Below are 27,505 nucleotides of genomic sequence, written 5' to 3'. Positions count from 1 at the left end.
AAGGGGGTGGCATAAAAGGCCCTCCACACTGAGTACCTGCAACTTCCAAGTGGGGAGGGTGCATGTACTCTCCCCCCCACACACACTGCGCTCCATCACTGTACCTAGGACTCTACAGCCTCCAGCAGCCAGAAGGTCCCACTAGCTCACTGCAGAAATGCAGCTGCGCTGGCGGAGCTGGAGATGGACAGGCAGACGGACGGATGGGGGCCTTCGGGTCTTGGAGGGACGCGCCTGAAGCAGATGTGGGGGAGGGAGGCTGTCGTATATGACCCACTGTGCACTGGAGGGGCAGCAGCTTGTGCTTGGTCACACTCACCTTCGATGTTCCTGCATTTCTGTCGGACCTCGTAAACAAGACGCTCTGGGGAGAAAAAAAGGTGTTGGGGGGTGGTGTAGGGCAGGGCCTAGAGCGGGTCCTGCAGGAGCAGCAGGATGCTGGACTAGAGAGGCCTGCCCCGCTGCAGAGGGGCTCTTCTGATGTTGAGGCAGATGCCACACCAGCTCTGGAAGCCACTGCAGGCGCCTCACCTGGCTGGAGGCCCTGGGACCCGCAGGGATGGCTGAGGCCTGCCAGGAAGACCTTCTTCTCAGTTGCCCTGGAAGAGGGATGGGGCAGCCCCACGAACGGCCTCGACAAGGGCAAGAGTCCTGCTGGTTCACTTGCAGCCCTGAAGGACTCTCTCTCCTTGTTTTGCAAAGGCTGCTACATGGACGCTTCCCATTTCCTTGAAGCTCTGGGCACAGTCTTCCCCCTTCCCCCTTCCAGCCTGTGGGAAGGGGGCAGGCAGCCTCCCCAACCCCAGCCCTTAACGGGGGTGCAGAGCAGGACAGCAGGCAGAGCCCCTCGGCCCACCTCGCACTCTCGCTCCCTTTTGGATGTGGGCCGAGCGACAGGCCTGCAGATGCAGAAGCCGAGGCAAGCAAAGAAGATGGGGAAGAGGAGCCAAAAGGGTGGGGGGCGGGGCTGGGCGGCTGACGGGTCGGGCTGGGCCATGGCGGAAGTGACCTGCCCTTGAGGAAGAAGGGTCTCTGCACAGCGCTGAAGTGGGAGCCCGTGCTGCCCCCAAGAAAGGTGGCCGCAGACGGACGGGCGGAGGCCAGTGCTCTGCTGGGTGCCCAAAGCGCAGAGCGGACGTGCTTAGCTTATGGGGAAGAGAGGATTCCTCACCCCCCCCATGTGCTGTTGGTCTTTTTCTGCAGCGGAAGCAAACAGGGGCAGCTGTCCCAGCGACACCTGCCCCCCAGGAACCGGAGGAGGAAGCGTTCACACCCGGTTAACCCCCTAAGGAGTGAGCAGGACTAGTGGCACAGTGTGGGGCAGGGTGCTGTGTACCTGGAACACGCTTCAGTGGGGATCACTGGGCTGGCTGCTGCCCTAGAGCCCCTCCCATGCCCCCAGAAGCAGCTTAGAAGGATGAAGAGGAAGTGGGGACCAGCCGGGACCAGCCAGCAGCCCTCCCCCCCGCCCCCACCCCAGACATGCGCACCCCGCCCCAGACTCACCCCTGGTGCACTCGTCGATGATCTCCTTCACCTTGGGCTTTTCAACTGTGCTTTTCCTTGGTTTTTTGGCTGGGGGAGGAGGGGCGTAGGCCGCCGTTTCTGGCTCCACCCATATCTCTGTGTAAACTTCTTTGTAGGGGTTGCGTTCCTCTGGGGCAGCAGGAAGAAGGAAGGGGATCAGAGTGGGGCCAAGCTAGGGATGTGCTGGTGTGGGGGAAGTCCTGAGTGCGAATCAAGCTCTGGTCCCTTCGGTGAGGATGCTCTTCTCCTTGGTCTCACCTGCCCGGGGGCTCTGTGGCACAGGCTGGCGTGTGGGCACCAGGGTCTGCCTGCCTGACCTCTGCCCTGCAGGACCTTGGAGTCAGGTGATTAGAACCTCATCTCGCTCCCCTGCCAGCCCAGATGGAAAAGGCCAGAGACCCCTCCGCCTCTTGGCCCGTGCTAGCCAGGCCCCTTTGCTTACCTTCAGGTGGCTCTAGGCCCTTGGGGCCTGACGGTTGGAAGCCCCCTAAGGCCCACTCAATCATCTGCTTGTTCTGGATCTCCACCGCTTTGGAGGTGTCTGTTTCATCGTTCTCTGGGCAGGAAGGGAAGACCTTGCCTGATCTGCTGCTGGCCACCTGCGGGGGGGGGGGGGGGAGGAGGGAGAGGGGCAGTTGCCTCAGGGCTGGGGTCCAGCTGGTAAGGGGTGTCCCCACTGGGCCTGCCCCTCCCTCCACACAGGCGTCGGGGCTTCCCTCTCCTCCTTCTGGGTCATAGCAGGGGCTGCCACAGCTTGGGCGTGTGACTGGGCGGAGGAGAGAGGGAATCCTATCGGAAGGGATTCCGCAGGCCACGTTTGTTCAGCCTGCCTCCCCCCCGACTGGCCGGCACACGTGTCCTCTGGCGGGTTTTCCGGGGGCCCTTTCTTCTCTGTGCTTGCGGCACAGATCAATAGGCCCCCCTGAGCCTGGCGTGGGGATGTTGTCCTGGTGGAGGCTTCCCCCCCGCCCCCAACGGAGGGTCCCTCTTCCTCTGCTCAGGGGGCAGCGGCAGGGCTCACCTGCAGCACCTCGTAGATGGCCTTGCGATACATGGGCTGCTTGCCGTACGTCGCCTGGTGGAAGGCGCTGGCAAAGGAGCTGAGCGGAAGCAGCTTCTCCACGCAGACCTGCCGGAAGCAGAAGCAGAAGCCCGGGCGGTTGGCGGGCGTGACGCTGAGTCCTCCCCACAACAGCTATGGGCTGCCGAGGCTGGCTGCTGGGAGGCTGAGCTGGGGGGGGGAGTCAAGCGGAGGGTCCCTCTGCAGCACATGCAGGGACTGGGCACACCACAGACACCTCTGGGGGAGCCCCAACCACCCCGGCTGCCTTGGAGAGCGAGGAGGCGGTGACTGCAGCTCCTGGGCTGGGGTGCAACGGGGTGGCTTGCTCTTCTCTTCCCCCTGCAGAAGCCAACTGTCCTGTTCTCTGGGCTTCCCTTCCTTGGGAAACCTGCTGCCAGGGAGTAGGGCAGGACCCATCCCTGGAGCAACGGGGGGGGGGGGTGGACGGGCGACAGCAGCGTGAGGGGAAGAGGCAGGATCTGTGGCAGGGCCAGGGCTGAGCCCGAGAGTGGCAACTGCATCCTTGCTGGCCCTGCCCACTCCTTGCAGCCCACTCTTCCCTCTCCCCGCCCCTTAGGCGGCACTGTGCACCCTGGAGGAAGAGAGGCTCGTCTTGCTGATACGATACGGCTATATTACGCTTTTGTTTTTTCCATCTGGAATCGTTTTATTACTTACTGTGAGCTGCCCTAAAGCAGCCTAAAAATAAATAGTTACTCTGTACAGCACGATGGTGATGATAGTAGCAGCCCCACTGGTGACTGATCTGGGACTGAGAAGCTGATCTGGAGCTAGCCGCTGGCACATGACTCCAAAAAGTCTCATTGCTGCTGGCTATTAATGGGGCTCCTGGGCTCAGCTCACACTGCTGCCTTTGCCGTTTGAAGCCTGACATGGCCTCAGGCCCACAGCAGCAAAAGAATCACCTCCACCCCGTCAGACGACCGGGCCTTGGAGATCCTCCTGCCACCTCAAAGAGTGTTTTTGGAGGGAAGAGAGCAAGAAGAGCAGGGCCTTTTTGCTGCTGGTGCTGAGACACTAGGAGGGCCTGCTGAAGGCCACCCTCTGGACGCCACTGCCAAGACCCCTCCTCTTTCCACGGGTGTTCGGGGTTACTGCCTTTTCAGAAGGGACTACACGGCAACTATTTCACCATGCATATTTAATTCTGTTTTGGGATTTGCCTGCTTGCTCAAAGCAACAATGGTTTGCAATTGTGGCTGCAGCGTCTTACCTTTTACCATCCCGGGTGGTTTTTTTAAAGGAACGTTTGAAAATAAATGTGAAAGGAACAGTGGAATGAGAGCAGGACGGCTTCTGTTCTCTCAAAGGAAAGCTGGCTTTTGTACTGAGGGACCTGAGGGCCCTGCCTGCCCCCAGGGGTGGGTCAGACCAAGCGCTTCTTTCCCCACCTGTATGGGTCCCCACCCCCCAACTAAGACCGCCTCCAGTTCACCCACTCACCACAGAGAACTTCCCGTCGCCGAACCACATGACCCAGCGCGTGCCCTCGGCGGCTCGGCTCCTGCCGGTCATCCACCAGGAAACGATGCGGCCTGGCCACCAAGAGAACCCACGCAGCTTGCCCCAGACCAGCTCCCCAATCCCAAACCCCCGGCCGTCCTGTGGTTGGACAGAAGAAGAGATCGGGCTGTGCGTGTGTGTCACATGCAAGCAGGTTTCCAGCTCGTGTGAGTGGGGCTGAACGGGACACAGGGAGTGGGGGGAACTAGGGCAACGGGAGGGGGAAGGAGATGTGCCCTGAAGAGCTAGATAAGAGCGCCATAAGCTTCTAGTCCTCACTTGAAACCTCTTCACCTCAGCTAGGCCAAAAGCTGTATTTCCTCTCTAGCCTCCCCAGCCCTTCCTGCTCACTCCACTCTGCACATGCCCATCTCCCATCAGTCTGCTTTCTCTCTTCTATCATGCTGCTCCCTGGATCCGGCCCTCCCCTTTCCTTACTCATTTAAGGCTCTTCCCCTGAGATTTCTCTTCCCCTTCCCTCCCCTGAGCTCAAGCTCTCCCTGGGCCTTCCCATTATATTCCTTCATCCACCTTGCTTCCTAATGAAGACCACAACCCCTCAGGAAGGGGCACCCGTTGTGCAGCACTGAGCACACGGCTGGGGCTGCAGAAACATACAGGCGCAGCTGCAGCCATATGGGGCACCAGTTCCTCCCATCGTTGCGGCAGGAGGCATGGGAGGAGGAGGAGGGGCCCATGCCCAAACCTCCTCCCCTCCCCACTCCTAATGCAAGCACAGGAGCCCCAACTGGGGACAAGGAGGGCCCAGCGAGGGAGGGGGGAGCAGCTGCTCTGCACAGGGCCAGGAGCATCACCAGGATGGGACTCGGAGAACAGAACCGGCCCAGCCCCACTCCTCACCTCGTATTCTGGCTCATCGTCGGCCGACTTCGACATGCCCTTGTCCACGGCCTCAGGCCCCACAGGTTCCGGTGTGGTGGCCACGGTGGGGGAGGCGGGGTCCGTGGGCTGCTGCGAGGCGGGTGGGCTGGCCTCCTCCTCCTTCTGGGGCTTGCTCCGCGGCATCTCCTCCACTGCGTTCATCCCAGCAATGACCTTGGCTTTCTTCTCAGCCTGCAGAGACAGCCGACCGGGTTGGGGTGGCAGAAGGCAGAAGCCCCGGAAAGGCTTCTGCAAGGCCCCACTCCTCTGCATGCTGACTGAGGAGTAAAGCCCTGTCGGCTCAGGCAGGGGGTCCTTCTGAGTGAACGTGCCTCGGATTGCGCTGTGCGTCAACTCACCTGGAATAAAGGCCGGCTGAAAGCAACGGGGGCTTACCCCTGGGTCACTATGGTGAGCCTGGCTCTGGGAACGCAGCGCAGAGTCGGGAAGACTCTCCTGGGCAGGAAAGGGTCCTGCTTTAGCACACACCTACAAAGTTCCCCCCAGACCTCCCTCAAGGGTTGCAGTTCAGCACCGGGCTGCTTGGGGGCATCGTTCTGCCCCACAGACTCTGCCAACCACACTGAGGTTTCAGCACAAGGTCTCCTGGCAGGATGGAAATCTACTCTTAATGCTTTCTGGCTTCTGCAGCATGTTTAATTGGCACCGCAATCTCTGCGTGTTTGCAATCACAACCACCATGGGAGGCAGGCCTCTCATGTATCCATCGTCCAGACTGGAGGGCGGAGGGGGAACACACACCGAGAACTGACTTCCCCAGATCCACATGAGTCCACAGTGAGAGGGGCAGGATCCAAATTTATGACTCCCTGTGAAGCCTAAGTCTATCCTATTGGCAGAGCTTGGAAAAGTTCCTTTTTTTAAACTACAACTCCCATCAGCCCCAGCCAGCATGGCCACTGGATTGGGCTGATGGGAGTTGTAGTTCAAAAAAGTAACTTTTCCAAGCTCTGCAATTGGTCTCCAACCAGTGGGTCACGGCCCACAACTGGGCAGCATCAATTTTTAAGAGAAGAGACAAAGGGGGCGAAATGGGGTCTTTCTGACAAAAAAACCCCGTAAGTGTTGCAGTGTAACTCATGTTGCAGGTTAAAACTAAGCTCTGAAGCAAATGCTCTCTCCCTGAGACCACACTGCCCTGGACATAATAATGAAACATGCAACCCCCCCCCCGGAAAAGTGCCTGTTGGGGAGGAGGGAGTCTCTCTTCAAGTTCCCCATAAAGAAGCAGGGCCCATCACTGCCCCCCCCCCCCGGACGAACTAAGGCTCAAGATGAGGACAGGCTTGGCAGCCAAAGTGGATGGTGCTGACTTCAAAGGGGTCTGCCCTGCATCTGAGCGAATGCAGAGGGAACCCAGCAACCAAGATGGGAGCAGCTGCATGTTGGCGATTACAGGGCAGCCCAAAACAAAAACAGGGGATTGCCCACTCATATGCCCACAGGAAGCGTTTGTTCTGGGCACACAAACTTGCTTCCAAATGCAGAATGTAGACAGGCTTAGTACACTCTTCACCTTTTCCACTGAGACCAAAGCGTACCAGGAAGATGAACTCCCTAAAGGAGGCAGAGGAAACAGGGGCCTCCCACTCCAGCTGACGAGGGCGATGTCGCAGGCCAGGCCAGCATTTCCACAAAGCCCCACAAGCAAGGGCTTCCAGGATATTCCCCTACAAACAGCCAAGCACCCATCTAATTCAGCATGATGCCCTCCACCCACAGCAGCAGGCCAGAGGTTTCAGGGGAGACCACAAGTGGGACGCTGCAGCAGCCGCTCTGCCACTGTTAATCCTTGGCAGAGATGTCCTTCCCCCAGACACAAAGCCCAACGGGACGCCCCCCTCACGACACGCAGGTGGAATCCATTCCCAAAGAAGACAGCGCATCTCCTTTGGGAGACTGGAAGTTGTTCTTCAGGGAAAAGGGAAGTCCAGCCGGGCAGTTCCCTTCACGGCAATGAGGCTGGTGCAGAAGAACCTCCCAGCAGATTGTGGCCAGAGACCACAGAGAGCATGTGTTGGCTGGGGCTGCGGGGAACTGGCGTCCACCATCTAAGCAGCAGTACCAGTGCCCCTGCCAACGCCCACGCAAGCAGAGCTTCCAGCTCCCACAGACAGCTGAGGCTGCCACCCAAGCCCAGAAGTGGAACCGTGGCCACCTCCCTCCTTAAAGGTGCCCTCTCCTTCCCACCATGTCCCTGCCACTCCTTCCTCACAGAGGGATCCCCCCCTTGCGCTCAGTTCTCCCTTTGCACAAATCCACCTATTCAGGAATTCCCTGGAGAGTGAGTATGTTTGTTCCTTCATGGGGGGGGCTGTGTCTCCCCTTGCGGGGCCAGCCCAGGTGCTTTGCCAACACACAGAAGTCTCCCTTTCTCAAATAACGCAATCAAAACAAAACCTCTTTCCGTTGTGGGCACCCCAAAGGACAGCTGTTCTCATGCATAATCAGTGCCTGCGTTTTGTTTATAAACAAAAAATTAACCTGACTGAAGGAGTAACCCCCCACCCCGAGGGGGAGGCCTCAGGCCACGACAGACCCAAGAAACCTCTGGGCTGCCCCTCCTGAGTCTCCTGCTGATCAAAAGTCTGCCAGATCTGCTCCGGCAGCTGCACTTGCACCAATGGGAAACCTCACAAGGAGACCTGAAGGGGCACCTCCCCTGGCAGCTGGGCACCTCTGTTCACAAGCAGCCAAGGGTGGCTTGTGGCACTGGAGACCAGGCAGACTTCTGATTACTTCTTGAATAAATGCACATATCACAACCATCCCCGCTCTTGCTTGTGTGCTTAAGACTACTGAGGGAAACAGGAGATAACAAAGAGGTTTATCAACAGAATGCAGTGATTTTTAAAGACAGCCCTTGCTTCTAACAAGGTTTTCTTCCTCATTCCTGCCAAAACAAAGTTGTGCTCTCTGATAAGTCAGCTAGCGCTTAGCTGGGTTCTGACGTTTCAGAGATTTGCAACACAAACGTATGCATGGTCACCCGGAACGGTGAGCTTCACTGGTTGCAGTGGGACTCACCCCCTGGCAAGCGTGTTTGGCATCGCAGCCCTAAACCCATTGTGACAGCAAGACTGCAACCAGGTTTGCTAAGTCCTCAAACCTGAGGCCTCCTTAGAGGAGGGGTAAGGGGAGCTGCCCCCTCCAGATCTCGGCGCTGCCAGTGATCCTGGGGAGCCATCAGACCTTGATATCCCTGCCCCAGGACTGGCGGTCGCCTCAGCAGAGGCCTGTGTTCCTGACTTGCTCTCAGACCCCCTCCAATCACCCCAAGAGTCATAGGAGTGGAGGAGATGGCGAGCCAGGCAGGAACTTCAAAGCCCCCACCCAAATGTCTACCTAGCGGCTCATGAGGCGACTTGGGAGGAGGGAGAAGCACATGGAAACACCTGTGTGGATCAGGGCCTGCCTAAGAGCCAGGAAGGCTCCTTGACAGGTCCCCAAACTGGAGCTGCTCCCTTGCCCTCATCCTGGCTCCAGCCTTCCTGAGCGGGGCCAATGGGTGCAAGGTGCTGCCCAAACACTCAGCACAGCAGCAACTCTGCTCAGCTAAACAGCAGGGGTGCCCCACCGAGTCTCTCACCTGCCACTCCAGGGGCTGTCTCCCCCATGCACACACTCACCAACTCCTGACTGAGGCTGCTAGCAATGTCCGGGGGGGGGGGCAGAGCTCAACAGCACAGCACTCCCGTCTGCATGCAGAAGATCCCAGCTTCAACCCCTGGAAGCATCTCCGGTTAAAAAAGGGTCAGGTTGCAGCAGGTGATAGGAAAGACCCCACCCCCCCTTCTGAAATCCTGGAGAGCCGCTACCAGTCCAAGCAGGAAACACTGGTCTGGATGGCCAAACAGTCTAACCTGGTGTAAGGCAGCTTCCTCTGCCCATGCAGTCCATCCCATTAAAAATTAACCCACAAAAAACCCTGAGAAGGACCAGCCCATCCGTGCCAGGATCCTGAGATCAAAGGAATATGGGTGGGCGAGATCGACCCCATGCATCCCCTTCCAAACTCTGGCAAACGTTTTGGATTGCGGGACCATTGTAGATGGCCATGTGAAACACCCTGACCCTATGAATCTGTGCCCCCCCCCCGGTTGCAGGACTCCAACCCCACCACCTTGACCATGGCTTTGCTGGTTGGGGCTTATGGGAGTGGGGAGTCCAGCCACATTTCCCACCCTTGCAGTAAAGGCTCCCAGATCAGACCGGCCCCAGATGCTCTCCCAGATGTGTGCTGAGCAGTGTCCCCTGTGGGGTCAGCATAGGAGGCCCTTCTTGTGAGGAGAGGCATTCTTCAGGGGCGGAATCCTCTCCCTGGGGAGATCAGCCGCTAATCTACCTTCAAGGCGCTGAGTTAGGGCTGCCCTGTCCACCGGGCATTTCACGCGGAGGTCTTTGCCAGGTGCCAAACATTTGGAGTTGGCCCCGAGCACTGCGGCAGTTTGACCTGCTGCTATTACACAAGTTGCATTTCCCTATCTGTATTGATCAGCGGTTGACCTATTGTATTTTAATATGTTGCTCTCCACTCGGGGGGCCATGCCACAGCAACGGAACTTAAATACAGCCTTGCAGAATTCAGTGCTGCTGCTGCTGTCAGGCTGCCTTGAGAGGCAGCTGCATAAAGGAAGGAAACAGGTTTTTGCGTTGTCTCAGCAGTGCAGAATACGCTCCCGATGAACAAAGCTGGGGAAAAGGCACCTTCGCAGCAGGAGCCTGACTTCCTCTTGCCATGGGACGAGAAGCCTGCGGCCCTCCAGATGTTGTTGGATTACAACAGGCTGTGGCCTGAAGGCACACGAAGCGGAAGCTAAGCAGGGTCAGGTCTGGTCAGTGCCTGGATGGGAGACTGCCTGGTAGCCACATGTAAGCCACCTTGGGTTTCTAGCATGAAAAGAAAGGCGGGGTATAAATGTAATAATTAATAATAAATAAATCAGCTTTGATCATGGGCCATGCTGGCTGGGGCTAATGGGACTTGCAGCTCAATAACATCTGGAAGGTTCTCCATCCTGTTCCCCAATGAACGCTCTCTTAACGGCACAGGTGCTGCATTCCACACAGAACATCTCTGCTATCTCTTCGGCACCTTTTGAAGACTTTCCTCTTTCAACAAGCCTTTTAAGTTGAGACTTTATCCCAGTTTGCATCTGTGTCAGAATTGTTTAATATGTTTTTAATAATGTTTTTAACCCTTTTTTTAAAGTTTTTTTTAAAAATGTTTTTAATGCTGTTTTGCTTTAATGTATTATTTTAATACTTGGGGAGGTTGTGCACCTTTAATAGTTACATGACAGAAAGAAATCTAGCAGGAGCCTGTGAATAACACCCAGGACTGCCACTGGTGTGTATATGTGCGTGCGCGCACGTGTGTATGTCAGGCAGCCTTGGATCTATTTTGCCAATTCCCACATGACCAGGAACTAGGCAAGCATATGAGCAGATGTTTATTAGTGACTGGTTTGGTCCTGGGTATGTAAGGCTAACCACTGTTCAAACAGGAAAACTGGTGTTTCAGCTGTTTAGCTTTTTTTTGCCATCCTGAATTTTGAACACCACAGAGCAGCCTTTCCCAAGCAGTGCCCTTGAGATGTTTTGCAGTACAACTCCCATCAGCTGGGCTGGGGCTGATGAGAGCTGTAGTCCAAAACATATCGAGGGCACCAGCTTGGGGAAGGCTGGGATGATGGTATTCTCTAGTGGTGGGTCTTTCCTGGTGGCCAACAGGGAGAGAGAGGAGAGATCCAGGAACCCAAAGGAAAAGACCTTGTTGCCCAAGTCATTTTTCTACAGCACCTGCAACATCTGGCCTTCTGAAAAATGGCCTTCCTTGAAGGTCTTCCCAGCCCCCTTGCTTGCAGAGAAGACAAAGAAACACTAACCAATAAAGAATGAACAGCCCCCAAGACATGACAGGCAAAAGCACCCCCGGTTGACTGAAGGGACTTCTGTAACTCGAGAGTGTTATTCGCTGTGCATGCTTTTCCAAGGCCAGCCACTGGTGTCACGGCTGGAGCATAGGTCCTGGACTGCAAAGACCCAGGTTCAAATCCCTGCTACGCCATGAAGCTCACTAAGGCTGCATTCACACTGTACATTTATTCCACCATTATTCCACTTTAAACAGTCATGGCTTTCCCCAAAGAATCCTGGGAAGTGTAGTTTATGAAGGGTGCTGAGAGGCGTAAGGAGACGCCAATTCCCCTTGCAGACCTGCAGTTCCCGGAGATTCCTGGAAAAAGGACTGATAGTTAAACCACTCAAGGAATTGTAACTATCTGAGGAGAATAGAGGCCACCTAACTGTCAGCACCCTTCACAAACTACACTTCCCAGGATTCTTTGGGGGAAGCCATGACTGTTTAAAGCGGAACAATAGTGGAATAATGTGTGGTGTGAATGTGGCCTAAGTGAGGATAGAGAAACTCACTCTGTCGAGCCTACTTCACAGGGTGGGCGTCATTTTGATGCTACTCCAAGATCTCTGGTGATGGAGCAGGATAGAAATGATGGCTTGAAAAGATTAGACAAATTCACGGAGGATAAGGCTGTCAAGGGTTACTAGCCACACTGGCTACACTCTCCCTCCATGGTCAGAGGCAGGATGCTTCCGAATACCAGTTGCTGGAAACCGCAGGAGACAGTGCCCTTGGGCTCAGGCTCTGCTTTCGGGCTTCCCATAATGGGCATCCAGTTGGCCACTGTGGGAAGAGGACGCTGGACTAGATGGGCCACGGCCTGACCCAGCAGGCTCTCCTTATGTTCTTAGTAAAACCCTCTTAGGAACGCTAGCAGCTAAGTAGTTGTTTGCAAACTCTGTAACCAGACCCTTCAGTCCTTGTACTGGTAGCTCTGAAGATTCCAACTGCCAGCCTGCAGACACCATCTGGGCCCACTTAATGCAAGAGGCAAAGGGCGCTCTTAAAGGTGCCTGGGGGCTCGTTGCTGTAAGTGAGCAGAGGACATGCTGCAATGGGGCAGGCCTTTTGCTGCTTGGCCTTAAAACAACCAGGAAAGATCCAGAAACTTCCTCCTCTTCCTCTGAAACCGTTGCAAGCCCTTTGCACAGGTCGGGATAAGGGTGGGGGAGAGAGAGCTGTAAGGCTTCAGTGCATCTCTGAGGTATGGCTTGGTGAGGTACGGGCTGGGGGATCCTCAGGAGAGGGGGGGCACTAAGCACTTACCAAAGACTCTCCCTTCCCTGGTAACCAAAGCAATGCCAACCAGCTCTGGTTGTAAATGGCCCTTGCAACAGAAGCCTGACCAGGCAGATGCAGAGAACAAACTGGCTGTGAGCTTGGCCAACTTGCCTCTGGCTGAACAGGATTCTCTCTAGCCCACCCTTCATCACCCTGATGCCCTCCAGTTGTTTTGGACTCTCATCAGTCCCAGCCCGCACTAACAGGAGTGGTAGTCTAAGGTGTCTGGAGGGCACCACGTTGGGAATGGCTATTCTAGCTTACCAAGATGGTTGAGGGAGAGGCTGATACAAAGTTGAAGGAATCAAGGCAGAGTCACCTTATTAAAGAGTTAGAAAACTATGCTATATTGCCATTTTGACATTATATATGTAGATAAATCAGTCAATAACTTGCATCATGCAGACATATATATGCATGTACTCTCTCTCTCTCTCTTTCAGAGTTATGCACATCACAGACACGCACTGCCAGTCTGGCTCCATGGCTTTAACAAGACAGACAAATCTACACGTTACTAATCTGAATGTGGAGACATGTGATAGTTTTAAAGTGAGCTGACAGTGGCAGTTTGAGAAAGACTTTGCTTGCCAGGGTGGACACACACAGGATCAAACAGGTTTTGGAAACAGTAAAACCCCCTGGACTCCTACTGGGAGGAAGGGTGGGATAGAAATCTAATAAATAATAACAATAACAATACAAAACCTCTTTGAGCAGCTGACACACCCTGGGGGCTGCTGCCATCCCTCTTTTAAACCACCTTCAGCAAACTCTCATCTGCCTTCAGCTCGAGAACTTGGCCTGCCTGATGCACGAGGAGGGCAGCAAAGAAAAGGTCAGCAGGGCCTGCAAGCCCCCTCCCCAATGCTCCCATCCACTAGTTCAGATGATCCACTGCTGGCCACTTCTATCTACATTGCTTTGGGGGCAAACAACAGTCCTGGGGGAGGAGGAACAACTCCCATCTTCTTCACAGAACCGGTCTAAATATCTAAGAACGAAAGGGCCCAGGGCATTTTTGGAAGTGGGGGAGTGTCACGCCATTCTGAGTGTCAGGAAGGAATCTCCTCCCCTCCCCAACTGGCCAATGGCCAGGGGGATTTGCACGTGGGTGGCTTTCTCCCCACAATGTTGCCCCTCTTGTGTGGGGTTCAGGCCCCTCACTTAAACCCTCTGGTTCAACCTGTTTTACTTGGCCACCAATTCACGGCTTCATGCAAGCACTTCCAGCTGGCCTCTTTTGCTCTTACTAAGAGGTCGCTAACCCACATTACTCTGGCTAATCCACAGGAAGGTGGTGTGGGTTCTGAATGGCACGGAGGGCTCATGCTGGATGATCTTGTGTGTATGTGGGGTGCTTTGAGTTCTGGGATTAGCTTGTTCCTCTTCTCTACAAGCTAAATAAACCTTCCTAACATCCCCTCTGAACTTACTGGGTGCTTTTTAACAGTCTCAAATTGTATCTTTTTTTTAAAGCACAGAGACCAAAATTAGACGCACAGCCCCAGTGCTCCAGCCACTTAGTGAGCGGCCAGGGTCCTGGGCTTGGGAGGGGGTGCATGATTGGGAAGCAGCTCCAATTTGCATGGAAACGGGAGCCAGAGAGTGAGGCTCTCCACTGAGGCAGAGGCAGCCACTACAACTCCTCATGCCGGGTTATATACCTGCTTTCCCGTGCTGGGTAGCCCCTGCCAGCTTCTGTTCCCTACAAACAGCTGGCACAGCCTGGTACAGCAAGTTGGCTCAGGAGAAAGGACCCCCCCAAAGGCTCTGAAGTCTCCCGGAGTCCAGGCTCCAGCCCTGGGGAGAACAGCGGCCTGAAAAACGTTCCCTAACACATTCGCTCACTCAGATCACAGCGCTGAAAGCAAAGAGCAGGCAAGGGGGCTGGAGATTATTTCACTTCAATATAAAATTTATTTTATGTTTGCTGAGTTGTTGTTATCGTCTCAGAATTGACTGATATGTTTACTTTAAAAAACATCATGTATGTAAGCTGCTGTTTACTGTGAGCTGCGTTCGGCACACTTCACCATGGAAAAGCGACACAAACTAAACTTAAAAAGTGTGCATGAGACGCTTGTGGCTGGCCAAGAGTTATGACACAGATGTGGTTCAAGGAAGGGTGCTTAAGCGGGGTGAAGTGGGAGCAGATGACTCTCGGCCCCCCATCTCCAAGGCCATCAGCCAGACTGGGCAGGGGGAGAAAGGCCTTGCGGATTCCTGTTCTAGCATTTAGCAAATTCTGAGAAAGCAAAATTCATCCAAGACAAAAGGGGTTTGTCACTTGAGTCCTGATTCGATTTGCAAGGGAGGGGAGGAGACCACTACAACCTTCCTGGGCAAATCCCTTCCCAGCACTCACAATTTCGGCTGGAAGGTGCAGCCCTGGGGCAGAGTGGGAGCATGCGCTCTGGCTTCAAATGCTCCCACAGCTGCGAAGGCCTTCCTGAACTGCCTCCACCAGGGCCAGCTCCCCAAAAAGTCCTCTCTGCAAAGGAAAAGGTGGCAAAAGCTGACCGTGGAGGAGGTGACGACCTGCACCCCTTCTTTCTTTCTCCCCCCCCCCGACCCACCTCTGAGCTCCACCGGCAGCCCCTTCCTAATTTGGGGGGGGGAGTTTGGAGGACTTTGTCCTCTCCCTCCCTCCCCCCTAGCAGTCTCTGGCCTCTCTTGCCGCCTACTCGACCTGCCTGACTCCTGCCCAGCCTTCCACCTCAGCCTGCTACCTCAGCCTGCTCCCCCCCCCCCGAAACAGGGCCGCTTCTTCCTCGTGGCTCCCACCGCCTCCTCTGCTTCAGCCCGGTCCAGGGATGGGGTCAGTATCAAGTGAGGCTCCAGGTAACAACACCCCCCCCCAAAAAGTACTGGAAGAAGGAGGGTGCTCAGAGACGCCAGCCTGGGAGGGAAGGAGGGAGGGGTCGTGTCCCCCCCCCGCAGCCACACAGAGAAGCAGCAGGAGAAGGCGGCCCCGAGGAGGGGGGGAGCGAGAAAGGGGGGGCGGGAAGGGCTCCTGCCGGCCTCTGGACAAAATGGAGGGCTGACAGGTCTGGCGGGGGAGGAAGTATTTCCCCCCCGGGTCAGGGGCTGGACCCCTCCCCAACAGGGCACTCCCCCCGGCCCCTTCCCATTCTCAGGCGTGACCCCTCCCCCTCTCTTGAAAACTTCTACTGAGAGGCCAGCGAAGGGTGGGGGGGTCCCTCGCGCGCCCCCAAAGAAAAGCAAAACTTTTCAAAAGGGAGGCGAGCCCGCCAAGCGGCCGATGCAGCCCCTCGTGCGGACTGAGTTACTCCTGCCCTCCCGCGGGACGCCCCCTCCCAGCCCGCGCCCCCAAGGGCGCCCCCGCCGCTCCGCCTCAGCGACGCACCCCCGCCATAGAGCCCCCCTCACCCGAGGATGCACCCGGTGGAAATCGGGGGTGGGGGTCCCATCTGGAGCCCCCCCGCCCCGACTGCTCCGCGCCCCACCGTACCTGCCCGCATGTCCCGGCGCTGTAGCAGCCGCGGTCCCGCCGAGGGGGAGGGAGGAGGGTGCAGGGGGCGGGCGGGGGGCCGGGGGAGGGGGCCGCGCCGCCAACGTTCTTTGTCTGGGAAACTCCGGGCCACGTGACGCCGGGCGGCGCTCCTGGTTGGCCGCGAGATGGAAAGGGGGGAGAGAAAGCAAAGAGAGAAAGGTGACGGGGGCGTCGGAGGCAAGAGCGTGTTCGCAAGGCTGGCTGCGGGGGGCATAATAGGCGCAAACGCCCCGCCGCCCCTGGCTGCTGGAGGGCCCCCCAAAGTTGCAAAGAGGCCTCCGAGTTATTTGCAAGGGGGGGGGATCTCGGGGCTGCAACGGCGCCAAGAGGCAGCTTTCCCCTTGCTGGCTCCGGATCGCGCGAGTCCTGGTGGACCTCCGTCGCCCGGGGGGGAGATATAGAGGGCTGCTCCTGCTGCACACGCACGCAGCGCCCCGCAATCCCTCCCCCCAACCACACACGGGACCCAACGAGGTATTTGCAGCTTCAGCCAAAGCTTGGATGGAGCCACGGGGGGTGGGCTGGACAGAAGCTCCCCCCCGCACTTTTAGGCCCAAGGAGCGACCCCAGAAAGCGGGAGCTGCTAACAGGCCCCCCTCCCAGAGAAAACAGCCACGACCCCAGAACATCTTTCGACGGGGGGTGTTTGGAGTCTTCAGGGCTGGGGGGGCGCAGCATGGCTGGCAACCCACCCCTCCCTTTAGGAGATGTTGTTTGCTTAAGCACCTTGCATGCCAACTGCATGGCGGGCTTTAGATAAATGCAAGTTCCGCTTGCTTGTCTGGGCTGGGGCAGAGGCCCCCGCCCCACTGTCCCCGAAGGGCAGCCGGTGCTCCTTGGCAGAGGAGAGGGCAGCGTCGGGAAACCTCTGCCTCGTCTTGCTCTTCAGTTATACTCTGGCCGGGGCGGAACGTTCCCAACACTTGTTGGGAAAGGACCAAACAGGCGCTCCAGTAGATACGACTCGCCATCAAAAACAGCAGCCAAGAAACACTGCCAGTGCGGGCCCAGGTTGAACACCGCGAGCCCCTTGCGCTGCGCTGGGTGGGCCCACAACCACAGTCCACCCTCTTGCAGCTTAAGTGCCAGCAGTGCCCAGGAGCCTCGCATAAAAGAAAGCGTCTAGGGGGCCTGCTAAAAAAAAGGGCATTCACCCACCCAGAGGCAAATCTGGCGGGGGCCCAAACCATCCAGAGGACATCGGGATGCTCAACAGCTGAGCCACAACTTTACAATCATCACAGCACATACACAGAAAGGACCTCACACTGAATGGGACTTCAAATCATGACTAGTTTGCCCAAAGGATCTCGCCAACCAAAGGCACCCAAGTTCTCTCTAGATTAGGGCTCCGGAGACCAATCCTGGTTTCTCGTGCATGCGTGTGCACACGCACGCATAGCCCATGAGGGTTTCTGCCTCCCTTCTCAGCTCACTCCCGTGCAGCCCCTTGTGTCTTAGCCCCTCCCCCCAAATCAACGTGTTGCCTCCCCCCTTCTGTCCGGGCAGCTTTTGGCTCCGCCCCCTCCCCCAATCTGCACCTACACTGCAACCACAGCTCAGTTCACAGGCCTGCATTCGGCCGCTGTCCCCTTCCCTTGTTGAAATGCAGTGGGGGAAAGCCTGCCCCTTTTGCCTGCCTTCCTCTAAAACGCAACAGGCACAGCAATCAATCGCACTACACAAAACAACAACTGTCAACGAGAATAAAAGTTAATCTGGAGGCCTGTTGGTGAGGGCAGAGGGCAAATCCAGCACCTCCTTGCTGGATATGGAAGGGGGCGAACACACACACCACCTGCAAGCCCAGAAACTGGCCCAGTGCAGGGCCCCAGTGGCATCTCCCATCCCTGTATCTTCAGGGAGCGACGGAGATTCATGTGGCACAGCCAACCCCAATGTGGTGCCCTCCAGCACCACACGGCCAATCTAGCCGGGACTGATGGGAGTTGTAGTCCACCACTTCTAGAAGGAACCAGGTTGAGGGAAGACTGTTCTGGAGGGTGGGTGCACACTCCAAGCAGGGTCAGTGCCAAGCACAACTGGGCCCTTGGGCACCAGCCTGCCCTGGGCCTATGGTGCCATAGCCCTACATCCCCTCCTGATAGAGGTGGCATGGAGCTACTAAGCCCCTGCTGCCTTCTCAGGGCATGGTAGGCATATGTGCACAGCAATTCCAGAGAGACTAACACAGATTCTTATTCCGCTTAAAAGGGGAAACCCCGCTTCCCAATTTACACTTTTGTAATTAACGTTTTATCAGTTGCCTCCCTTATTTTACAGCAGGTGAAAGCCAGTTCTCGTGTCAGAGACAGGACATTCTGTGAACTTTCCTATCCGTTACTTCAGACTGTACAGCAGCTACTGTGTATTCAAATGCTCCTCCATCCAAAGTCTCCCTGCACAATGAAATCTAGCAAGTCAGGGAATGAGGGCTTTAGCCTGGCCTTCAGCTTTCTATTATTGTTGTTGTTGTTGTTATATCCCACCCTTCCTCCCAGAAGGAGCCCAGGGTGGCACGCCAGGAGTTTTTTATGTGGGGACCTGTCTCTGCCCAGGGGCCTGGAGAGCTGCTGCCAACCAGAGTGGACAAGCCTGGTATAAAGCCACTTCCTCGGCTCCTGTGTCTGGGGAGGCCTGCCTCCCTCCCAGTCCTTGGGCTGAAGAGCAACCCCTCTTTGCTTGCCTGTCTGCTGCCGCCCCCATATGCCTTTCATCCTGGCTAAGGAGGAGAGACTGCCGCCTCCCCAACTGTGCAAGGGAGTGCCTGTTGCCACCCTCCGTGCTCATGACTCTCCCCCACTGACTGCTAACTGTGTTGGCTCCTCTCTCGTGCAGCACCTCTGGGCCAAAGGAGGCCTCACCCCAGCCAGCCCTCCCCAACTGGTGCACTCCTGGACGGTGCCCCCTTGGGCACTCTTGCCCCATGGGCGGGCAGCCCCTGTCCATCTCCGTCCGAGAGAGGGGCACTTCCCTGCGCTTGGCTTCCTCGTGGCAAAAGGCCTGCCAGGCAGCGCTATAAATAGACCAGGCTGAGCATGAGGGGACCTGTTGCTAGGGAGACGCAGCGGTGAGGCAGCAAGGAAGGAAGCAAGCGCAGGGCCAGAGAGAAGGGGGGGAGCAGCGCGAGGCGGCTGGGGGTGTGAGGGGGCAGGAAGGGTGCTCCAGTACGGGCCTGCCCAGGGCATAGGGAGGGCGCCCCACTCCCAACGTGCTGCCGCATCTAAGACCCATCGAAGCCTTTCGCAGACCTTGTGGAGATGGGAGCCCCATCCAGCGAGGGGGGCAGGAATGAAACACTCTGGGAGAACCCCCTTACAAGAGCAGGGGAGGGAATGTCCTTAGAGACAAAAGTGGCTCATGCTCCTCTGGGGGCGGTCTAGGCCTCCCCTCATTTTCCCTAGCCCTTCAGGCCAGAACAGGTAGAGCCACAAAGCACCTGCTCTGCACCCAGGAAGTCCCAGGCTGGGAGTATCCCTGGTCTAAATCCCTTGAGAGCTGCTGCCAGTCTGTGTTGACAATACTGGGCTAAACTGGATAGACTGACTCAGTCTGAGGAAGTTTCCTATACCCCTTACTTGTTGACTCCCCTTTTGGCACAGCCATCCTACCAGCCTCTAGGCTTTAACAGCGGGACCTCCAGCTGCCAAGGGTCCCCCTGCCCAGCATGGCTTTTGCAGGCAGCATGGGGTGAAGAATCTGGCTCCCACCCGATGTTGCTGGACTCCAGCTCCCAGCAGCCCCTGCAGCCAGCAGCACGGCCAATGGTCAGGGCTGATGGGAGTTGGGATCCAGCAACACTGGAAGGCTGCAAAGTTCCCCACCTCTGCTGTAGCGAAGCACTGCTGGGGGCAGGGCGGCTGGAGTTCTCTGCCTAGCCTACCTAAAAGGGAGGGAAAGGAGTTCCTTGTGAGAAGGGCAAGATGGCCGCTCCCGCTGGGGTGGGAATGCACCCCAACACTGACACAGCAACCTCTTGGAAGGTGCAATGTAGCCCCCCCCCAGGTAGAGTTAAGCCTCTTGGGCCTACCTAGAGCATAACGCCCACCCCAGTCAAGCCTGGCCCCTCCCTGACGGAAGGACTGGCACTGCCACAGAGACAACGGATCCCTGGAGACAGGCCTGTTAGAGAGAGTGGCAGCACCAGTCTGCATAAACAACATGCTCCCTGTCCCCAGTAAATCTCCTTGCCCACACGAGACACAGTGACAAAGATATACCAGCTGCACCACCAGTCCAACCTAAACCATAACACCCCCACCACCCACACTTACTCCACAACTCCTAATTTCTCACTTTCAAAACCACTGTCTCGCCACTGCCCCCTTTGCACCGCTAGCCTTTGCTCTTCAGCTCCCCACACACACACTTATAGCTGCATCAGGAGCACCTCTCACTTCCCCTCGCGGACCTATGGCACTCGCTGGCTCTCCTGGCCTCTTCTCTGGTGTTGGCCGTTGAGGCACCCGTATGGCCCGCATAAGGGCAGGAAGTGAAGAGTGGCACATGGGTGCATGAAGCAAAGGTGCGCGTGGGCTTATCTCAAAGGTCCATCCACACTGGTGATGGGAATAGGAGTAAAGGTCCGAGTCACACAGCGTGCCTGCCTCTCACATTTCCAGCTGCCCTGGGGCACAAATGGTGCTGGCTGTACTTCACCAAGGAGGCTAACTCAAAAAACCACGGAGGACTGACTGGAGCAGAAGAACAGCCGTGGGCAAAGTAGAGTGGCACCAAATGGCAAAGTCAAAGTCTCACACATGTGGCAATCCCCATTTCTTACTTCAGTCATCCAGTATAGTCCTATAGGGAGTTTCGCAGCCAACTGTTTAATGATTTCCTTTTTTAAAAAAAGGTCAGTCAACTATTTCGCTTTTAATTAATCCATCCAATTCATAAGCATTTAGAAGCGGCAAAACCCAAACAAACAGGCCTTTTTGAGGATCACACAAGAAAGGAGCAGTTTTCACTAAATGTCGAAACACAGAATATTTACTCTTATGATAAAACACCTGGAACCTACATTTACTCCAAACGATAGGTTCAAGGCTTAGAGAGATTATTGGATGACCTCGGTCTGAAAGGACACAAAGCTTGCCTTGCTGGCTCGGGCCAAGGTGGGTCCACCAAGCCCAGCATTCTGTCACCAACAGGGGCCAGTCTGGGGGGGGGGGCACAAGCGCGCCCTGAGGCAGGCAGCCCACTTCCCAGAACAGGCACGCTGCCTGTGAAGATGGCAATTCAGTTTAGAAGCTGCTTTATCTAATCTAACTGGTCTAATCCAGATGGGCAACGCTTCAATGCTTCCAAAGGTCCACTTCCCCAGGCGGCAAAAACTGAAACGTATCCAGGCGACAGGATGGGGCAGAGACTTCAGGTACATCCCATAATGCAGCAGCTAACCTACAGCCCAAGATGGAATCAATACAAACAATTTCATCTGCAAAGTGTCGTGTAGATTGGCCACAGTGAGCTACTGAGAGCGACTCCCCACTCTCACTGCGGGGGGGGGGGGTAGGACGTAGTAGGCCTCTCATTGCTAGGAATAGCTCTGTGGCCTACACCAGCCTTTGCAGTGTCGCCTGATGGGAACTGTAGTCCAAAACATCTGGAGGGCACGAGGCTGGCAAATGCAGAGATGGCAGAGAAATGAGATTGCTTTGCCAGTGGTCTGTAAGATGTGCTCTCTGCCCCACCTTTCCCCATTCTTGCACTAGCTGTTGTCTCTGCCATCTCATTGCCTGAAAGCTAAAAAAAATAGCTCCACAAAGCAGAACAAGCACCAACAAACGAGAGAGGACGCACAGGAAGGATTGGATCATTACCCTATTCTAAAGGTCCATCAGGACTTTGACAAGATCACCAGTCCTGACATCAGGAAATTCCTCCAGAGCTGCCCAGGATCTATCAAGGTCCATCAATTTCCAAGGCTGGACCATTATAATACTCTACTCCCCCCTCCCCACAGCAGTGAGTTCCATAAATATAGAGTTGGAAGGGGCCTATAAGGCCATCAAGTCCAACCCCCTGCTCAATGCAGGAATCCAAATTCAAGCATACCCAACAGGTGGCTGTCCAGCTGCCTCTTGAAGGCCTCTAATGTTGGAGAGCCCACCACCTCCCTTGGAAGGTTAAATCATGACTTTAGGAAGCTATCTTATACTGTGTGAGGCCCTTGGTCCATCTAGCCTAGCAGTATTGACTCTTACTGGACGGGGCTCTCCTGGGTGTGGCTGAGAGGACTCTCTCCAGGGCTAGCGTCAAAGATCAGCATGGTCTTGCAAGAGCCTACACCCCCCTGCAAGACCTCACGCAATATGCTTCTCCTCTTCACCATTGCAACCGGCTTGCTTGTTCCCGCCTGTTGCTCTGGCTGAGGCAGCAGTGGTGGTGAGGAGCAGCAATGGCAGACGCCACAGACACCCACTTGTTCATTAGCTCCCTGCCTGGCTGCAAGCAGGTGGCACCAATATTAAGCTACAGCAGTGACCTGAATCAGGCACTGTTTGCTGTTAGAAGCAAAGCCTTGGGTACAAGCAGGAAGAAAAAGGCCCCTTCTATGTGCTCTTTCATCCAAACTGGCACAGGGAGGTGTGTGCTTGTGAGGCTTCACTATCCTGAGCCCCACATTGCCATTTGCTCACTGCCAGGCTCAGTGATTCATTGGGATGGGAAGGAGAAAGGTAAAGTGTTCAATGATTGATCACACCAACGCAGCTACTCAAGTCTGCAACTGTATCAGACGCTTGAAGGAAGGAAATCCATGGTTATATTCTGACTGAGCCGCGGCTGCAGGCCATGGGAGCAGTAAAAAATACTGGCTGCAGAATTCAGTTTTCCATTAAGAATCTTAGCTCTCATTTTAAAGAAAGACAGTTTCTAGTCCTTAAGGTTGCCTAGATATTATTACTGGAATGGATTTTGCATGCCTGGTAAAATCACAGAAGCTGGAAATTCAGTTGCTGGGCAAGAGCTCCAAGCTGGCAGCAGGAATTATTAAGGTTCCCTTGACATAAAAGTTTGAATCCCTTCAGCCCTATTTCCATCTCATGAGGATTGGTACTGGACTGCTGCAATAAGAAGTGTCTCGCTAAATATTAAAAGGTACACCCTCTCCCCCAAATACACGCACACACAGGGGCAGGTTTCTCTGGCAGATGTGACATCCGCACATTAAGGCACTGCACAACGGCACAGGCGCCAACATGGACTCAAGACTGCTCTGGGCATCCAGTGGCCATTTGTAATATCTGAAACGCAGCTTTATGGGGCTGTGGGCATTAGGGAGGGAGGGTGTAGCACTGGAGAAAGGGCCAGGAATGTCCAGTTAAGAGGCCAGCAGCAACAGGCCATCTCTGCGCCCACCCACCCACCCCACCCCCCGCATTTTCAAAATCACATCATACAGAAGCAAAGCACATGTAAGGGTGTGCCTGCATGCCTGCAGGTCTGCATGAGCAAGTGCGACTCTATGGCAGTGGGCACACGCATGGGAGGATGTGAATGCATGTCTCTGTGTCTGCGCACCCACACACCCAGCACACAAGCCCCAGCATGAAGTCCGCATGAGAGACAAGCCGCCGCCCCCCGAAAACCCAAAAGGTGGGCCACGAACCTTGTCGAGCTGAGCTGCCGCTGGGTTATCAGTCTGTGGGAGAAAGGTAAAGGAGAGGAGGGAGTTAGCACAAACAGATCCACAGCAACTGGACGCTGTCTGCCACCTGTCCCACAGCAGGCACAGCGGGGCAAATTTGGGGAGCTGCTCGCTTGGCTGGAGAAAGGGGCCCTGAGTCAATTCGCCTATGGCAGGAGGCAACCCAGCATCGTATATACCAGACCATCAGCCTCCCATCGGAAGCAGCCACACACCTTCTGCTCCAGGCACTCAGCAGTGGCAAGCTCAGAAGACAAAGCCCCACTAGCTGTAGGCCTGGAGGCAGCCTGCAGTCATCCTGCCCGTGGCCACATCTGGGGCTTGCTGATATGGCCACTGTCTGTGGCCCGCGGGCTGCAGCTCAACTCACCGTGTGCCAAGCAACCTTCAGAAAGTGTCTCTGGCCCAGCATGCTCTGTGGCCAGACAATCATTTCAGGGCGCAGCAAAGCACGCTGGGAAGAGGGAGGTCACCACAGCAGACCCCTCCTTTGAGTCAAAGGTACGCTGCACAGCAATAAAAGCCAGCTCTCCCCCTAATTCTTTTCTTGAACAAGTGCCAGGAGGTTACATCGTCACACAAACAAACACAAGCCACAAGTGGAGAGGCCACAATATACTAAAGGTGGAAGAAAACTTGGCTGTGGAGGAAGAAATACCTGATGTTCCATCTGTCACAGGAAGACTGAAGGACTGCTCCGGTGCATATGCACAAAGCACGGCCGAGGGTGCCCCAGGCAGCCCATCGCTGCAACCCGGCACAGCTCCTTACTGGCCCCCGCTGAGGGTCCTCTTTCGGCTCTGCACATTTCAAAGCGTCTAGAATGCACACAGCTTCCCCTCCCCTTGCATTTTTTTGCAGGAAATCAGCTTCACATCCCATCAACCCATGTGTATTAGAAGTGTGCCCTTCTTTAACAAGACATGATTTGATGGGCTGTACGTCTGTACACGCACACACACACCCAGATGCATGCAAAGTCCGGAAACAGAGGACAGGAAACGAAAAGGTGGATTTGTTTGTGGCAGACATGCAGACTACCAGATCCAAAAACGTGACAGATGTGGGAAGCCCCAAGAGGCAGAAGGGAAGGAGGCAACGCCTGGCATGAAAGCCAGCCTAAGACAGCGCCCAAATGCTGGACTGGGATTAAGATGGCCTGGGTCAAAATCCTTGCTTAGCTGCAAAGCTTGCTGGGTGGGTCTGGGCAAGTCGCTGTGACCTCCCAGCCTCACTTACTTCCCAGGGCTCTTTGAGGACTGTCCCACAAATACTATACAGAGCAATCAAAAGAAGGGGAAGGATGCAGGCAGGGTGGGTAATAAATGCAACACTCATCCAAATGGCAATGGTGAGCGGCAAGGTTGGTGACTTTTCTTTTGTGAATCTCTAATTTTAGCCCTGCCAGGGGACACGCTGGGACCACCTGGGAATAGGGGTGGATTCTACACAAACAGCAACTGGAGGTGCATTGGCTAGAAGCAGTCACATGAGGCGGCAAGGGAGAGGGATGGAGAGGTGCTGATGCAAGAGCGCTTAACCGAAGGACACGTCTGGAAGCACCTTGACAAGCTGGAGAGAAGCCACTGAGGGAAAAGCCCAGGAAAGAACCTGGCACTTAATCTGTGGATCCAAACCACCAATAGATAGAAACTGGCCCATGAATATCTTGAGAATCACTCACTGAGCACCTGAGGAGCAAGAATCTGGAGAAGCCTCTTGCAAAAAAACCCTCTTAAAACACCCATGCTCTTCCATGGAGGAGATGCTGGATAAGAAGACATTTCTGCTGGAGTTTCTAAAGACACCTCCTGTGCTCATGGAACATCCACCCACCCCAAAAAGTACACCTACATTTTTCTTCCCCGGATGGCACAAATGGGAGGATCAGACAGGACCGAATTCCAGGAGAGGAGATAGGATGGGGGGAGGATGGCAATGCAGTATTCGTAACAGCAGCTGCAGCCCAGGATCTCTATGTCGTGTGGCCCCAATGAGTGAGCTGGGGAGGGTTGTGTGTCCTGGCTTGAGCTGAAAGTTTCCTGTCGCTTCCAAGTTCAAGCAGGAAAAAGGTCCTGCTTACTGTCTGTGCTCAACTCCAAGAGGGGCTATAATGAAGTCAAGATTTTTTAAAAATACACACACGTGTGAAAAAGGAGAAGCCAGATCTTCCCAGTGCACCAGGATCCTTGGTATGCACAATGGCTGCACACTATAGCTTATATGTGCACTGAGAATCCTCAAGCTGATTCTTCCCCCCCCAGAGCAGTCTAGTGCCACCTGCATTAAAAAAATAGCTTGAGGGTTCTCTTTAAGTACACGTGTGTACACACATCATGGGCTTGATCTTCCCAGATCAACCCAGATACATGAAATGTAGAAGCACCTGTTTTGCTTGCAGAAAAGGTCCCAGGTTCATGCTCCACCTACAAGGATCAGACAGCAAGTGACAGAAAGGCTGTGAGTGTGCATGAGACCATGGAAAGCTACCAGTCAGAGCAGACAATGTGGGACTAGATGGACCAGTGATCTGAGTCTGTAAAGAAGGCAACTTCCTATGTTCACTTGTGACTGGTAAAGTACCACAGATGGTGCATATATACTCCACAAGCTAATCATCAGCTTCTGCACACACGGTCAGAAATTGTGTGGCAAAACTCTCTCTGCCACTTGGCAGGATGTTACAGACGGAAGACTGGCTAATCACACAGGCACTGTGGCAAGTTCCCACTTGAGAACCTTCTCTCGTGTTTCTTGGGAATTCTGCAAATGGTTCTTCTGTCAAACAATTGCTTAACCAAGGAACGTTACTGAGCACCATGAAATTGGGGGGAGGGATTGTGCAATGACCAAGAAAAAAAAGGTGGGAGGGTCTGGATGTGGAAAACTTGCATTCAGATCCCTGCAGTTTCCAACAGCCCTAGGAACATCACTTTCAGCCCAACTGCCCCTGGGATCGGTTGGGATCCGATTGGGAAGAGATTTCATCAAAGAGCAGCAACAGCAAACAGGATCAGTGTCGGCCAGGCATATTCATGGAGAAATCACCAGCTCACTGGCAGAAGTCTCCAGCCCTGACCCTTTGGAAGGGTCTGCCCGAAGCAAGCAATGGGCAAGCACCAGGCTGCCCCAAGACTTCCTAGCACACCTCCCCACCCCCACCCCATGGGCAATGACCAAACCAAGATTTTGAGACTGGGATGGGGGCTTTGAGACACAGATGAGTTAGCAGCACTCCATCGCTGCTGTTCTGCTCTGAGTGGAAGCCACTGACCTGCAATTTAGGGGGGAAGGAAGGGGGGATAAGGGAGGCAATGGCCTTTGGAAAGAGAAGGGCTAGAGTTGATTCCTAGACAGGAGATGCAGACCATAGAAAGGGAAATAGCAATCTGTATAGGCCATAACCAGCCACAGTGGGAGTGCGGTAAGTCATCTACACCTTGGGAAATTGGGCAGCTGTTCCACTTAGTTTAAAAAGTCGGATTTACTGAGCTCTGAAAAAAACAAGAGATGGAAGCTAAACAGGGAAAACATGATGTAGTGCAGATGCCCCAGAAAAAGTGAGTGAACAAAGCGTGGCTATTCCACAATAAATGCTCAGTGTGGAACCACCCAAGGACTAAATTATGTGCATAAACCAATCTTGCATACCTTTTGATTGGAGAATTTAGCATTTTTGTCCCAATATTTTGACACAGTTGAGGAAGAGGGGTGAGGCACTAGATGTGCCACAGCAGAGCCTGGGGGGGAGGGCGCATAGAAAGGGGATGCTGTCCTGTGCCGAGTCTTCAGCCTAAAAGCCCCACCCCTCTGATTTTAAGGCCCTTAACAGAAACAGTGGCCCTCCAGCTTCCCTTGGGGGAAAAAGAATATCCACGCGTGGATCCTGTGCTCCGCAGTGTGTCGGCAGCTACTCCAGCAGATATGGTGAGCCCTGCTCCACTCCTGAACAGGAGCGTCCCAGCCCTCCAACCTCAGCCCAGCTCTTTGCTCAGTCAGGAGAGGGGCACAAGAAGTTTTTGGACTCCAGCTGTCACCACCCCAGCCAGCATGGCCAATGGCCAGGGATGACGGCAGGAGCTGGAAGCCAGCAACCCCTGGAGAGGGCCACCG

The 27,505-nt window shown here is 55.1% G+C and overlaps 1 protein-coding gene across 4 annotated transcripts in view; it reads right to left on the bottom strand.

The window, feature by feature from the left end:
• DNMT3A (DNA methyltransferase 3 alpha) overlaps positions 1 to 27,505 on the bottom strand; it is an 88,426-nt gene that overhangs the window by 6,663 nt on the left and 54,258 nt on the right. For 2 of the 4 annotated variants that reach the window (XM_061625918.1, XM_061625919.1), the window contains exons 7-13: positions 23,354 to 23,386; positions 4,976 to 5,188; positions 4,055 to 4,213; positions 2,549 to 2,656; positions 1,970 to 2,126; positions 1,507 to 1,656; positions 320 to 364 (exon numbers count right to left, since the gene is read on the bottom strand). In XM_061625918.1, coding sequence (XP_061481902.1) covers positions 320 to 364; positions 1,507 to 1,656; positions 1,970 to 2,126; positions 2,549 to 2,656; positions 4,055 to 4,213; positions 4,976 to 5,188; positions 23,354 to 23,386 — 865 coding nt within the window. Of the gene's footprint in view, positions 1 to 319; positions 365 to 1,506; positions 1,657 to 1,969; positions 2,127 to 2,548; positions 2,657 to 4,054; positions 4,214 to 4,975; positions 5,189 to 15,696; positions 15,786 to 23,353; positions 23,387 to 27,505 lie in introns of those variants that run through there. The other 2 variants (XM_061625921.1, XM_061625920.1) reach the window with 2 other exon arrangements.

This window comes from Rhineura floridana, chromosome 4 (genome assembly GCF_030035675.1).
Source record: "Rhineura floridana isolate rRhiFlo1 chromosome 4, rRhiFlo1.hap2, whole genome shotgun sequence".
In the NCBI taxonomy this organism is placed as follows: Eukaryota; Metazoa; Chordata; class Lepidosauria; order Squamata; family Rhineuridae; genus Rhineura; species Rhineura floridana.
The sequence above is the reverse complement of the archived record's forward strand: the minus strand, read 5'-3'. Positions and strand labels throughout refer to the sequence as shown.